This window comes from Lampetra planeri, chromosome 16 (assembly GCF_965212315.1).
Source record: "Lampetra planeri chromosome 16, kcLamPlan1.2.h2, whole genome shotgun sequence".
In the NCBI taxonomy this organism is placed as follows: Eukaryota; Metazoa; Chordata; class Hyperoartia; order Petromyzontiformes; family Petromyzontidae; genus Lampetra; species Lampetra planeri.
Genome location: NC_136122.1, coordinates 8965190 through 8980774, shown reverse-complemented (window position 1 = coordinate 8980774; position 15585 = coordinate 8965190). Strand labels below are relative to the sequence as shown.

Below are 15585 nucleotides of genomic sequence, written 5' to 3'. Positions count from 1 at the left end.
ATATCCAGGCTCATCCTTGCTTAGCTTGTGAGGTTTGATGAAATTTTCTGAATTTTGGTATACTGACTTATATGACATTGTTTTTGTGGTTGTGAGAGAGGCCAGGATGACCATAGCTACATACATAAGGTTTGCTTTTTTTGTTAGAATTTAGGTGTGAATTTTCCAATGTGGGATTTTGCCTGAATGGAGAAAAGTGCCCATCTCTTGCAAATTATTATAATACAGGGTCAAATGATATTGCCCATGATTACAGTCACCCTGAATGTGCCCGGCCTCATCAGAGCTCGATAGCTAAGCAGGGTTGAGTCATGTTAGCAATTGGATGGGGATACTACCGGCTGGCATTACCAGGAATTAATGTAGGCTTTGGCTGCGAGTTGCCCAGCAAGGTAGCATTACGGCAAAATCTCTGTGTGGAGAATTTCAGTGTTGTGCTCTTGTGAGCATGTGTTTTCTATGGGTGTTCTAGTTTACTCCCACAAGCCACGCGTTAAAGGAATTGCTCAAACAACCCCAAAGCAAATCCCTCGTGAAACTGAGTCTTAAGACTCAGGGGGGGAGTCTTTGATGGATGTATAAAGGGCATTATTTGATGGATTCTAATACTTGATAACATATGTGTATATGCTGTGTATATTTACACATGTATGCGTGCACATTCATTCCTCCTTTGACAGTTTCCAATGCAATGCAAGCAGCTTTAGAAATCACAGCTGCTCCAGTCATGTGCTTGGCACAGGCCAGCATGTACCGTGTGTATTAAGTGGCCTTCACAAAGCTGCGAGATCTGTAACTTTAGCCAGATGCCCTGTAGGAAAAGGTGACAAATCAATTCATCTGAGCAGGTGGCCGCTGCCTAATACACTGCTAAACATAACCGTGTTTATTTAGGATGCTCGGTCTTTAAAGTTGAATCCTCCAGAGTTAGGTCTGGGCACATTAAACAAACAACCTTAAAGTTATTTCCATTTTGTAGACAGTGAATCAATAAAGTTGGAACTCTGCGTAACAGCCTCTCTCTTAGCCGAGTAGCTCGACACAAAATGAGCATCCTTGTTCACAAAGTAATAAAACTTTCGGCTGTTATTAGGTGGCATTCAATATACACTGTCTCATCACCTAACTTTAGAACCTGACAAGAGAATGCCACGGGCTTCATTACAGCAGTCACGTAAGCTTGAAATAACGGGAAAGTTGGCAGCTTGTTGCTACAGGTCACCCAAAGTTCATGTTTTCTCGCTGGAATGTATGCAGCTCACTCAGCCTTTTGTGAATTCTGCATTAGAAATCGCAAAGACTGAAAGTCTATATCCTGCAATGAATACTTTGCAAGAGTTCATTGATGTTGTACTGTTACTCTGCTTTAATGTGTTTCATTTTCTCTTTTCACCTCCCGTAAAGAATATTCCTGGAATATACAGTCACCACTTTGCTTTGTAGAATTTAAGTGCAAAATACACTTGAAAAAAAATATTTTTTGTTATTTTTTGTTGATGGTCAAAATAAAAATATTCTACTTGTGGGTTTTAATCTAAATCGCGTGTGTATTTAGAAAAAAATAAGTTTTTTTTACAGACATGAGTAGTTCATTGCATAATTTTTTTTCTAAGCAACTTTAACCCCTGCCTACCTACCCGGAATTCACTTCTCTGCAAATGGGCCGGACTGCTGTGCAAGCTTTGACCATTTGAGTGGTTTTGATTTTAAATAGTTTAATCTAAGATTATTGAATTATTACGTTGCACCGGTTACTTGTCTTGAGCCGCCTTTATTCTTGGTGGCCAAATCAATTTCAAAATAGCACGGCATTGCACGTGTGTAGTTGTTGGTGCCGGTGTTGGCTGCCTTTCTGCCTATCCGTGTTTTCCCACTCCTCTGCATCATCTCTCTCTCTTGATGGTGAACGGAAAGTGTACGTGTTAAAAATGTACATTAATATTATTCAGAATCAGAATCTTTATTTTCACTGCAGGAATATTATTGTTTACAGTGCTGTATATTGCTTGATGTTTAATCCCAGGTCTCCCTTGAATGAATGTGAGCTCTCACCTGTCTATACACTATCAGTGGAATAATATACGACTATAGCAATGTAACAGTGAGGACGACACTAAACGGTTGATTCCTTATCGCTCCCTCCGCCCCCTCCCCCCTCCGCCCGTGCAGTTCAACAAGCACCTGTTTGTCCACATTGGCCAGTCGAACCCAGCGTACAGCGACCCACTGCTGGAGGCAGTGGACATTCGCCAGATCTACGACAAGTTCCCCGAGAAGAAGGGTGGCCTCAAAGAGCTGTACGACAAGGGCCCACAGGAGGCGTTCTTCCTCGTAAAGTTCTGGGTGAGCCGCGCGCACATGCACGAGCGTAAGCAACCAGAGCCGCCATTCGCCAATTAGGGTGACGTGGCGTCCACCGCAGGGCCTCGTGCCAGACTAGGTGCCACGTTGAAGCCACGTGTATTATGGAAGGTCCTCGCTGGCAGGTCACTAGATGGACTCAGGTGCCAGGCCAGGTGCACTTTCAGGCCACGTGAGTTGTCGAAGGTCTCCGGTGGCAGAAAGTTGCCAGACAGAGGTCACTGGACAAAAGCAGATGCTAAGCTAGAGGCCCATTGAAGCCACTTGAAGTATCAAAGGTGTCCCTGGCAGGAGGTCGTGCGGGACATAGATCACGGGGCAGACTCCGGTGCCAAGCTAGGTGCATGTTGAGACCACGCGGATTGCCAAATGGAAACGGACTGGCGGTCACGGGATAGACCCAGGTGTTAATGGTTTCACTGCTTGATAAGAGATGACTGGCATATGAACCACCTGTGCTGCCTACTGTGCCAGTTTGCTATGTTTAAGCCGCCTGGCTCTCCGCTCATTATTGACGCTCGCACACAACAAAGGCAGAGATCCCTCGTGTAGCTTTTAACAGAAGCTTTGGACAAGTGCTTTTACCGAACACCTTTGAAGGCTGGCACGGCACATGAGGGGGTGGTGTGGCTAGCACCACACATGGCCAACCTTAACACCTCAGTGCTGATGTTTACACACTGCATCATATACTAATTTAATGCTGAGTCCATGACCGAATCACATATACGCCACTGATGCTGTCCGCGAGTGGGAATCGAAATTAGGTCGCCAGGTTCGTAGCAGAGTGCGCTAACAATTACCCACGGGCACAATCACTCGCACGATAGGACACCAACTCAAAATTCACGGGCCAGTTAAGACCATGTGGCTAACGACGTGTCGATCCATCGTTTCATTCTTTTCGATGATGATGATGCATGCGTAGTCTTGCCTGCAAGGATTGATATTTTTTTGTGATTTGTGTATGTTCTACGTGATAGGCTCACGTGAACGGTAAACCCAACCAACCGCGATAATTTCCACACGTTGTATTGGCCGCATCTCACTGCGGGCTCTTATTTGTTTCCGCAAGCTCATCGCAAAAACAGGTTATTTCGTTCCCACAAAGACACCATTGGCTAAACCACATCCCCGTGGTGGGTAAAGTCTCTTGTTGATGCACACAAGTTACTTGAAACCTTGTTTGGCCAAGACCGAAATTTCAAACCGCAATCTTTGAAATCGATTGTTACGCTCGCAATACACAATTTGAATTTTGTGTGTGCGAGAATGAATGACATATAATGTACACATTATATGCAAGTAATACGCTATTTCGTTTATACTGATTGAGTGAACACAACTGTACAGGACATACAGAAAAACAAGTAACAAATACAAAGGAAGCGTTACCAAGAGCAAATAAATATTTCTTTTTTAAATTAAATCGCGACCCTGGATTGTGATCATTTGTTAACCCCGTGGTGGACTGAATCAGTTGCATGCCCAGCTGAAACGCTTTTGGAGAAATATCGATAACGCACCTCTGATTAGCACGGTTGGCTACATACGGTGCAAAAGAAGTTCAACGTAGAGGCATAACGAACCCAACGGGCGTTCGCTCAGAGCATTCGTTGACGTGAGGTGGTTGTGACTGCACTTTGGCAGCGTCGCCTACCGTGAGCTACGGTGCCCCACGGATGCATTGTCTCGTTACAACATTTGTGGACTGTCTCGACTCGGCTCTAAGAGGGTATGGGGAGAAAAAGTAAACCTCAAACTGCTATCATCACGAACGCTGCCCTATTCAGCACTAGAGAAGTACGGAATATAATCGCCTAATGTTTCGGGCAGCCGCTGGCCTTCACAGCAGAAAGGGCAACAAAAAACAATCTTATTAAATCGAGATTTATTTTTTATTTTTTCGAAGATTTTATTTTTATTGTGCGGATATATAATGTCCTGCAAAATTGTTACTTGGAGAGATACGTGTAAGGGATTTTGTATCGAGCACAGAAAGCCCCAACTGGGTTTTGGCCGGGGTTAGTTGAGCAATCGCGTTTTAGCTGGCTTGCAAATGTTAGTTTAATCTCAGCATTTCCTTTGTAAAATCCTTTGCAAACACAGCACCACCTCTGCTCTACTTTAAGATGACTTTCATGATAATAAGAATGCCTTATGCCTCATTTAACCTGTCCTTATACCACCTCATAATGCATGCAAGCCTACTGCATTACCCATTGCATACTTACACAGCCACACGTTTTCAGCTGCAGCACTGCAATTGCTTGCTCACAGCACTGCTGTGCCTCCACGAGAGGGAACTCTAGAGATCGCGCCTTAGGGTTTTTTTTGTCCTCTTCCATGCCGGCCAGACCTCTTGGCGTAAAGAAGTGGGAGTACCCACACTTTACCCCACCGTGCACGATCTGCTGATCAACTAACTGATCTACAAATACTGCTGGTGTGGACAGAGGTGGTGGTGGTGGTGGGGGAGATTTTTAAGATGCACGCCCCATTACTTCAACCGCCGTGCCCTGAGATAAAGTTGAACCGGCGACCTCTGGATTAGGAATCCAGTGTGCTAACCATTACAGCGCGGCAGCTTCGTGGTCTGCCTTCTGAACCCTGAATAATTAACGGGGGTCACCACTCTCCCTCTCCACTGCTGTACCTTGCTCTTTGTCCCGGCTTGAGTCAATATTGAGCGAGTCTGGTTGACAGCTGCCTCGAGCCGATAGGAAGGCCCTCTCAGCTCCTCATGCCCCCCTCTCTTTCTCTCTCCTGCGTCACCCCCCCCCCCTCTCTCAGAAACCAACAATAAACAATAAACACATTCCCAGTGCAAAGGAAATGGATAATAGTGCAGATTAGCAGCACCCACAAAGCATTGCTTCAGACTGTTTGTCTCACCCGTTGCTATGAAACACAGGAAATCGTATAATTTAGAAATCTATTCATTAACTGTTTGTTTCCTTTGCTGCACCACCTGTGTGTTACTCTGTTCTCTTCTGGTAGTTGTTGTGTACGATGTGAATGGTGAGTGTTAATGTGTATCTTGCAAGGTATTTTTCTCCCCATACAGGGCTGACAGCCAGTTTGTGTTTTTTTTTTCTGAGAGGTTAATACTTTACACTCCGTGCTTATAGGGAAGCGCATGTGCTCTAACCAGTGATCTGCCCTATTGGCCTTCCAGTATTATGTTAACTAGCAGTATGAATTTAAAACACTCAAACTCCGGACTGGTGTTTTTCCCATGTTGTAGCAGGCAACATGGGAAGTATTTTCATAGTAAGTCTTGGCTGCTGATGAGTCCCAAACGGGGAAACTCAGGATTTTCACGTTTAAACAAATGCTGCCGTTTAAAAATACATCTGAAAAGGCATACGACTGATAGAATAGAATACATTTTTTTGTGAAAGTATGGAATGGAAGCTGATTAAATTATTCCAAAATGCTTGGCCTTAGTATCATCACAACTACTACCACACGTTGGGAAATACCTCACAGACTGGTTTCTACTGTGAAGAAAAGTGTCAAGAACACAAAGGAGGACCTCCTTGTCTGTCCATCAGCCCGGCCTTAACATGAATCTGCGTGCGGTGGCTATCTCGCTGTGCTGGAAACCCAGCGTCGATCTGTGTCCCTGGGTTTCCTGGCCATGGCTGACATTGGTGGCAAGCGATATCCTTAGGTCGACTCAGCCTTAAATGAGTACCTGGTGCCGTGTGTAAACGCCAGCATTCGGAAAAGCCAAGACCGATCACAGATCCTGCTCATGTGCCATGCCTAATAGGTGCTCGCTTATAGCACTCCCCTCAACAGCTTTTATGGCTATGCGAAAGATATTTGTCCTTGTGTGTATATGTTTAGGGTAGTCAAGGATGTGGATATGTTGTTCGAAATGTTCCAAGTCAATTGGTTCATATATGACGCGGAAAGTTTTGAATTGTCAAAAAATTGCGAAAAATATAAATGTAACATTTTCACATTCAGGGCTAACAAACAACGTGTGTGTGTGGGGAGCCGTCGTGTAGCAGTCAGCGCGCTGCGCTACGAACCCGGCGGCTCGAGTTCGATTCATGCTCACGGCCAACATCGGTGACAATTATCTGAACCTGTCCTGGGCCTCCCCTAGGTCGACTCGGCCTCAAATGAGTATCTAGTGCCGTGTGTAAACATCGTCACTGGGGAGACAAAGGCGGCCGGGCGTGGTGTTGGCCACCCAACCCCCTCGTGTGCATTCGCGGCTTTAATAGGTGCTCGCTAACAGCACTTGCCCCAACAGTTTACTCGGCCTATATGGGACAGTTTATTCGGGCTATATGGGGGATCTTTGTTTTTGCAGTTTGTATGAAGATTGCCTTCCGTGGCAAGAAACTGACAGTGCCAGCTGGCGTCGCTATGAAATGTTCAATAGGAGTATGATGGACAGTCCTTCCTGCCTTTGCAATGGGCAGGCTTGCATGGTCTACATTCACATCGAATGTCGCCATCTGCTGGTAGACAAAAAGTTTAAACGTTTTGTATGCACGGAATGAAGTCTGCGTTAACCTCACGCACGTACTTGTGGTCTGCATGCATGCTTGATTCCATGCAAAAGATATCTATTTGGTGTTTGAACATCTTAACACATGTTTTATTGCCATAAAGGGTGAAACCTAATCTTATTTTTCATATTTTGATACTGGTAAAAAAACATCCCATGATATTTTGTATGCAGTTTCATGTTGGCTTCTTTTCCACAATATGATGCATGTCAGGGACACTGGATTCCACTCCCAGAGGTGTGTTGCGTTATCACAATTGAGGGATGTGATCCGATTAAATAATAATCAAGCGTGTCATTTTAAGTGTAAACAACACAATCGTATAATTGTTTGGATAAAGATAAATATGTCATCGTAACCAGAGCCTGTAATGGCGCCAGATCTTGCCAATGCTTTCTACCTTCTGCCATATCATTAGCACATAATTGATTATAAATTAAGAAGCTTCGATTCTTTCCCGTGTAACTCTGCACATCTATCATGAACCTTAAGAATCTACATTAATTAGTATAAATTGATCGTTACACCTCTGCTGTATGTGTGGTGTTAACCAGCATTGTGATTTTGTCATTTTCTTTTTGTATAATAGATTGTATTATTTTCTCGAACCATGTTATATTCATTTCCCAAAAATATTTCAGGTACAGCATGCATTTTGCACGGTGAAGCTACAGTACTCATAATTTGCCGTACAATTTGATATTTTTTTACCTCTGTGAATGTGTACGTATTGCCCATATTTGTAAAAGTGATAGTCTAGGAGAAGCATTGCGGTTGTTAAGAGCCTATGTTATGCTTATGTAGTATATTTAAACATCTGTTTAAATTGTTGAACAGGCTTGTTTTAAACGGAATGGCGTTTGAGAGCTGTTGGCCTAAGAAATGTAAAACCGACATTTAATACATACATCTCCATCCTCCCGTTTGATGTTTATCTCTAAAGTCAATAAAGAAAAGTCATGGGGAAGGGCTTTTTTTTGCATCAGCCTTTTGAAAGTAGATGTGGTGTATGCTTTCACGCTGGTGTTTAAGTTATGTGGCTGGACATCTTCAAAGAATTAAGTAAACTTGCTTGAATGACCGGGCTCACGAGTGGGCCTCAAAATGGTAAAAGCGCAAGACTAGCCTGGCGAAAAGGCCGAGACACTTGAGCGCACATCAACGTATTGGCCATACGAGGAGCAAACGCAGCGCAACTGTGCTTGTGATAGAACGCACATCCCTTAAGCTATTTGTCAGTGAAGGGAATTCTGCTGTGCTGTAATGTTTAGCGCACTGGATTTGTGTTCGCCGCTTCAATCTCTCGACAACGTGGCGGTTAAAATCAGGCGCAAGTTTATTAAATCCCCCCCCCCAACCCAACCCCTACCTCTCTCTTGCCCAGGAATATAAAAGGGGTCCACTACAGTTAGTAGAGCAGCAGATTGTGTGTGAAGGTGCAGTGAAGTGTGGGCTGTCCCCACCTCTTCTCCATGATGTCTGGACAACGTGGAAGAGAGAGATAAAAAAAAACCTGTAAAAGGAACAATCTCGAGCTGATTGAACAACTGTGGTGAACCCATTTATACCGCTCGGTGCACAGAGGAGAGGAATGGATTTCAGGAACATTGCCCATTGTTTCAACTGCTGTGCCGGGAGATCGAATCGAATCGATGACCTCTAGGTTGCAAGTCCAGTCTCTCAGCCATTACCCTACAACGGCATCCCGAGCCCTTCTCTAATAGTCTAGCCGGCATGGGCGAATAGGCCAATATACCCCCTAGATGGGCTCTCTAGATTCCCCTCTAGCCGAAGGCTCGTCTGGCAGCAGTGGCACGAGCTTGTAGTTCGGGGGCTGCACCTTTATCTAAACTAGACCCAGTGTATGATGCAGCGACACCAGAGCCTGCTGGCGGAGCCACGGCAGTCGTGCCATCTGCTTTAAGCCCCGTTTTGGAAAGCCTCGTGCGTGACGTTTGACCTAAGTGGGTGACATTGGGCCGCGTTTCAGAGGCAAAGTTGGCTCATCCTGAGGGAGCTTTCCACCGTGAAATTGTCAAAGGAAACATGAGAGACTGTTTTAAAGGCTTGAGGATTAAGAAGGGTAATCGAAAGGGTGCACAGATAAATGCTCGCTACATGAAATGGTTTGCAAATGTCACTTCAGTGATGTTCGGGCCACAGAGGTATCGGTTGTTTTTTTGTCAATGAGATGACTCGGCTTTAAAAGTAAGCTGTGGCTTTTCAAAAATAAATCTTACATGTTTAGAGGAAAGATTGGGGGGATGAAATAGCCTGTTGACAGATACTGTATTGCAGTTGTCTTAATTGTTGATCTAGGTTTCAGGTTCTGATACATTTTTCACGACAAATGTTTGCTGTGTTGTATTTCAACTACGGTAGGTAAAATGGGGTTATGGAGCCCGCAATTAAATTGAGTAGCGCGCCGCCGTGAGCTTTTGTTGTTTAGGTTTTGTGCTTTAATGGGCGACATGGTAGCACTTGTGCCTCATAACAAGAAGGCCCCGATATACCGACTGAAGTGCATTTTTGCATTACGTCTGTATGTTCTCTTCCCCCCCTGTACTGTGTGGTTTTCCTCTGGGTTGTCTGGTTTCCTCGCAGAGCTCATTAAAACACACGTGTTGGTGTAGGCCAGGGGTTGGCAGCATGCTACTCCGGAGCCTCGTGCGGCTCTTTAAGCACTGCTTCGTGACGTTCTTTATTAAGTACCACAGTCTCGTTTTCACCACATGCATTGCGGCTCTTGAAATTTTGAGTTTTTTTATATTACCGAATTCGAAAAAAATGGCTCTTGTCATTTTGGTTGCCAACCCCTGGTATAGGCCAAACATCCCAATAGTGAAACATTAACTGCTAATTACTAAATTGGGATTACACACAGCACCATCAACCCCCTACTGTGAAAACTTTGTCAGGACCTTCCTGAACTATAGATGAGGGGAGGCTTTCCTAGGTAAGCAAACATAGTCGTCATAGTAATAGTCCTGTTGGAGGTTTTGGTTTGTGTGTTAATATTTAACCTGTCAAGAGTTTCCATGGACTGGCTTGTCACAAAATAAGGGAATAGCACCACATCTTATCCCAAATCCACGTTCTCCCGATGTAAAGTCACACGATCTTGGGAAGAAATTGGATATTCGTCTGCAAGAAAACATGAACCACTTTTATTTTTTAGTTTTCCTTCAAATTAAATATCCTGCTAAGACCTTGATGTGAATGGAGAATCCCGAGTGAAAGCTGATACGGGCATTCACATTCCTAATTGCTCCCAAATTTCTCTCTTGAAGTCAATGTGTCACGCTCAATTGCACTGATGATGTGTATAAGCGCGCAAATGTTTCTTTCTTGAATTCACACGTCAAAGATTAACTCACGTCGGTTCCCTTGGTGTGTACATTGCCGTAAGTTGTCAGTTAGGATGTAAGAAACTGTAAAAAAAAATCTACATATTTTTGTTTACTTTGTTTTTTACTTTACTGTTTAGCGCTTTATGGTATGAAACATAGGGCTTTTTAACCAGACTTTAATATATCCATACATGTCAGTAGTGCGTGCCAGAATGTTCATTTGGACAAATGCAAATCATCGGGTGTGCAGCGATGCATCGATTCTTCTATCGTTCTCTTTTGACACTTGCCGCAAATGCATCGAATCGCGCGCGAGAGTCCGTTACCTTCGGTTTGTACAAAGAGAATATTTTAAGTGATTTATTTTGTTCACGCGTCGGCTGGAGCCGAAATGGTCAGTAAAAATCATCGATTCAACGCCGCCTCACTTTGGCCGCTGGGCCTTGCGCGTTTGGCCCGTGCGTGTATTTTTTTTGCGGTCGCGCAGGCGGACTTGAACACGAACATCCAAGAAGAAGCCGGGGCGTTCTACGGTGTGACGAGCCAGTACGAGAGTGCGGAAAACATGACCATCACGTGTTCCACAAAAGTGTGCTCGTTTGGGAAGCAAGTCGTGGAGAAAGTGGAGGTGAGATGTTTTTTTTTAAATCCTTTATATTAAGTTCACTTGCTTGCTTGCTTGCGCGCTTACGACCGTGCAAATCTTTCGGTCGTTTTTTAACCCACTTCCCGTGATCCAATCGAGCTGACATTTTGCACACAGACTCGTTGTGCGTGACAATTTATTTTCATGAAAATTTTTTTCCAAAATTTTCCACTTTTTAGGAAAAAAAAATGTCATATTTAATTTAAAATACCAATGTGATAAAAATGAAATTCTTACTCAAGAAAAACAGAAATGAATAATAAAATAAAACCGATGCCACGCATATGAAGGATTTATAGTGAAAAACTTTGTTTTTAGGGGTTAATTTTTTTTCTTCTTTTATCTTAGGAACACGATGTTGGGTTCGAATCCTACACCACTTTCTGTAATGACGAGAACAGCTCGGGTTGTCACGATGTGGCGATGCTGCGATGATTTGTACATCGTACGATACGATATGCACGATAATCGTGTCGTACATTTTCTAAATATCGTTCTATCCAACTTGTCGTTGCTCATTTTCCTTCGGTGAATATTTTAATTCCGGACACGATATTTATGACGTAATTTACTGAGTAGATAAAGTTGTAATACTTTGCTTGATTGGTGCTTAGCAAGATGTTTGTTGGAGCAATTTAGTCGTTTGTTATTATTTTTTCACAACTGGCAGCATGTGGGTTATGAGCATTGCAGATTGTAAAGTTCGTTTTGTTAGAATACTCATGGTAGGATTATGTTGTGTGAACCGCAGTTAAAGAACTTGAGAATGGTCTTTATAATTTTAGAAGTACAGCAAATCACAATAAAAACAATAGATATTTAAATTCATTTACTAACATGTGAGAAACTGATATTGCTATCTTGTTAATATAGTGAAATTACATTTTGTGTAAAAAAAATCACAGCAACTCTCGTAGTATCAGCCTATTTTTGTGTTGTTATTATGACAGTGTTGTTCAGCCTGCTTGTACTTTGCTAATTGGGGATCAGATGTGTGACTCAGGGACACACTTGGACCTGATGTCGTGGTGCCATAAATGTCTGATATACAGTAGGCCACTGCGCTTTGGTAACGCCCTGAAGAAATACGCGGGTTGTCTTATGGTGACAAATGAACCACGATCTCTCTATAGAGTGCCAACTTGAAACCATGCCCACCACTGGGCAGTCCCAAACAGATATATATATTTGAAATCTTGACATTAAACACTCTAGATTTGAAGCTTTCGTGACTGCAAGGATTCATATTTTTAGGTTTTTTTGGTAAAGTCACGTAGGTAAAAAATTAAAATTAATAAAAGTAAAAAAATCACGACGTTTCGGAGGCAACAAAAGCTTCCGTCTTCAGGTGGAACCATCACAGCACGATAGCTGTATCAAGTGAGAGAAATTGCAAGAAACAGTATTTGTATATATACTGGTTGAGGGTGGGAGGAGCCAAGGTAGGCTCTGAATATTATTTTTGTGAGGTTTTTTTTGTTACTTTTATTAATTTTTTAGCTACGTGACTTTACCGAAAAAACCTAAGAATATTAAACACTCTGTCCGCAGCTGCACAGTCGCTCAAAGAAGGCTGTGCATCAGTGACAATGCTTGCTGCTCTGAATTGTGCCTCTAAAATATTTGATTGTCTTTGGCTATAGGCGGGTCATGAGTGGGTCACGTACCATGGATTGAGAGTCAATAAACCAGGAGGGGGGGTGGTGTTGAGCATCAGTCCCATCACTGTTCCGTGCAGAGCAGCCCTGGCACGCGTCGTTTACAGACGCGTCACTCATTCACATTTAAAAGCACCGTCCTTTTATGTCCAGGCCTCGCACTGTCGTTCGGATATTTTCTTACGGCTTCAGGGTGTGTATCGCCAGCTTTTTGATCCGTGATCATATTTCTTTGTCATAATCAATAATTGTCATCGTCAAAAGGTCAGCCGTATTAAATAATTGGAGAATGTATTTGAAAGGGTGTGACATTGCCAATCTCGGAAAAGCTGAAAATCAGATAGCTTAATGTAAAAAATGTGACCTCTGTCCAGTAACGGTTCATCATACTGTCTTATCCCACGAGTTATCTGACCCACTTTAGTTAATTGTGGGATTTTTATACCTCCTTGGCACCGATGTTAGCCATGGCCAGGAATCAAACTCGGTATCAATTTCATCGCGCAGCATGCTAACCACTGTGCCACCCCTCCACTCATATGAGATGTACCGTTATATTGTTGATTGTAAATGCCTGGTTTTATTTTTGTAGATTGCTTCATATAGTACACCTGTAGAAAAAACCTCCATTGTGAAAATTTCGTTCAGTCGATTTAAATGTATTGTTAATGTTACCAATGTGGATGAGCCCATAACAACAATGAAATGAAGGCTAAAATCCTACCATGGGTCACGTGACGCCTCGCCTCACGAAAGCGCTCTGCTCCACCCCCCCCCCCCCCCCCACAGACGGAGTACGCGAGGTTTGAGAACGGCCGCTTCGTCTACCGCATCCACCGTTCCCCGATGTGCGAGTACATGATCAACTTCATCCACAAGCTCAAGCAGCTGCCCGAGAAGTACATGATGAACAGCGTGCTGGAGAACTTCACCATCCTGCAGGTGCGCTTCCTGACGGCCATACCGATTCTCTTACCACTCGCCTTCTTCTTTCGTGTGGCTGATGTAGATGCAGAGCAACGACTGCAATTTCACATTCAGGTGGTGAGGCCAGACAACCGTGTCGGGAACAGCGGAGTGTTTCGCTCTAATGTCTACCTTCGTATTTGTGGATCGGGGTATTGCGTCGTTATTATGTTGTACGGTCTGTCCTGGATGACCGCAGTCGCACACCACTAGACAGTTTAAAATATTTCGTTTGTGCATCAGGTAAATCCGCATCTGCCATGGTTTGTGTAGTGGATGCGGTTTAGGGTGTACCATGCGCTTGGTGGAAGATCAAACTCGGGTATCTTCAGCGTTGAGTCTTTCACTAGCCCCGACACTAGCCCTGCTCTGTGTATGCGCCACCTCTTGGTGGCACGCTCCAGGTTCAGCAGTAGTCCAACTCCTGCTCAAAATGAGCATCAATTACCAGATCATCACCGTACATCACGTGGTTAAAAACATGTGCATTGTAATGAAGAATTATTTGTCTCATGCAGGCACAAAAATTATTGATAAGTAATATTCCATACATCTTATCGCTTAGATCAGTGGTTCTTAACTTTTACTGCAGCCTTTACACCCCTTTGGTTCTCAATCGTAATTTTTTTATAATGTTAATTAATACAAAGGTTTGCTGAAACAAAGTAGTGGTACTTGCGTGCCTGTGCTTAATTTGTGTTTTGATGATTTACCTTCTAAAACAATCTGGCCATGTCTCGCACCGCCAGAGAGGGCATCTTGCACCCCCAGTGGGTGTGTGCTCCCCAGGTTAAGAACCCCACTGGGTTAGGTGAAGGTCCGGTCAAAGCCAGTGCTTCAGGTTAGAGCCTAAAACCCATGCCCTTCGTTCCACACGGTTTTAAAAAGTCCCTTTTATCGTCAGCTTGGACGAAAAGGAATAAAACATTTGTGCTGGTCACCGGCGCTTGATTCCACACACACTCTCACAGACATCGCTTTGAAGTGATGCCTTAAGAGTTACGAGCCGCGGGAGTACACAGAGTCTTGGCAGTTGTGCTTCTCCACTCCTTGAATCGATTATTTACAACTCAGTTTATGCTTTAATGTGGCTCCAAATTAGACTAATTTTATGTAGTGCTCTTGGTAATCCTTTGCAAGAAAAAAGAAGTATTGTTTCGAGCTGTGGGGTACTGAGAAGAGGTGGACGAAATTGCTTCACCTACACCAGGGGTCGGCAACCTACGGCTCCGGAGCCGCATGCGGCTCTTTGCGGGCTGCTTCTTGACGATATGTACGTATGTACAGTATGTGCTCAGATGCATTGCGGCTCTTGAAATACTGAATTTTGTACCGAATTGGAAAGAAATGGCTCTTCTTGTTATTTTGGTTGCCGACCCCTGACCTACACGAATGAAAAGACATTTCTCTGCATTCTATGTTCATTTATTAAAAACATATGGACATTTTAACGTGTGTTGGTTTGTGAGCAGTACATTTGCTAAAGAGTATGTATTTTTCTATTCACTCTGTTGACTCTCCAAAAGCTTTTACACGAGTAATTCCGTCTATTTGTGCCAAAAAGCTAATTTCAAACCAAGCTTTTTTTGGCTTACTAATTGTTTTTAAATATATTATACATTTAATTGAAATGCGAATTTTGTTCGTAATAAATAATCCATGCCCCCAAAACTTGCCAACTGCGCGGGCTTCTTTGTTTCAACATGAGGCTCTATTATTTTATTTTACCAATCCTGGCTTAGCTAACTTTTCATTCAAACTCATTGCCACGTAGTTTATGATCAGCAAATTATGTTTATAATACGTTTGGTCAGCGAGCACATGCTGTGATCCTGCAATTGCATCACCGGGCCTGCAATCTCGCGGTTGCCGGTTGAATTCGATCTCTGAACGCCTATGCCTCTCTAAATAATTTTATAAAAATTATTTTACTTAGAGAGGCATAGGGTCATTGTTTTTAAAGACATTATACTCATCGCAAAGAACTGTAGCGACACGACCAGCGCTCCATGATAGCTGGCGGAAAACTTCCGCAAGCTCACCGACGCGTGCGTCCTTTGTGGGATCCTCGG

At 43.5% G+C, this 15585-nt stretch overlaps 1 protein-coding gene across 6 annotated transcripts in view; it reads left to right on the top strand.

Moving 5' to 3' along the window:
* The window catches only part of LOC144723004 (transcriptional enhancer factor TEF-1-like), an 84074-nt gene that overhangs the window by 63587 nt on the left and 4902 nt on the right, over positions 1-15585 (top strand). For all 6 annotated transcript variants that reach the window (XM_078601499.1, XM_078601494.1, XM_078601498.1 and 3 more), the window contains 3 exons: positions 2170-2343; positions 10731-10871; positions 13337-13489. In XM_078601499.1, coding sequence (XP_078457625.1) covers positions 2170-2343; positions 10731-10871; positions 13337-13489 — 468 coding nt within the window. The remainder of the gene's footprint in view (positions 1-2169; positions 2344-10730; positions 10872-13336; positions 13490-15585) is intronic.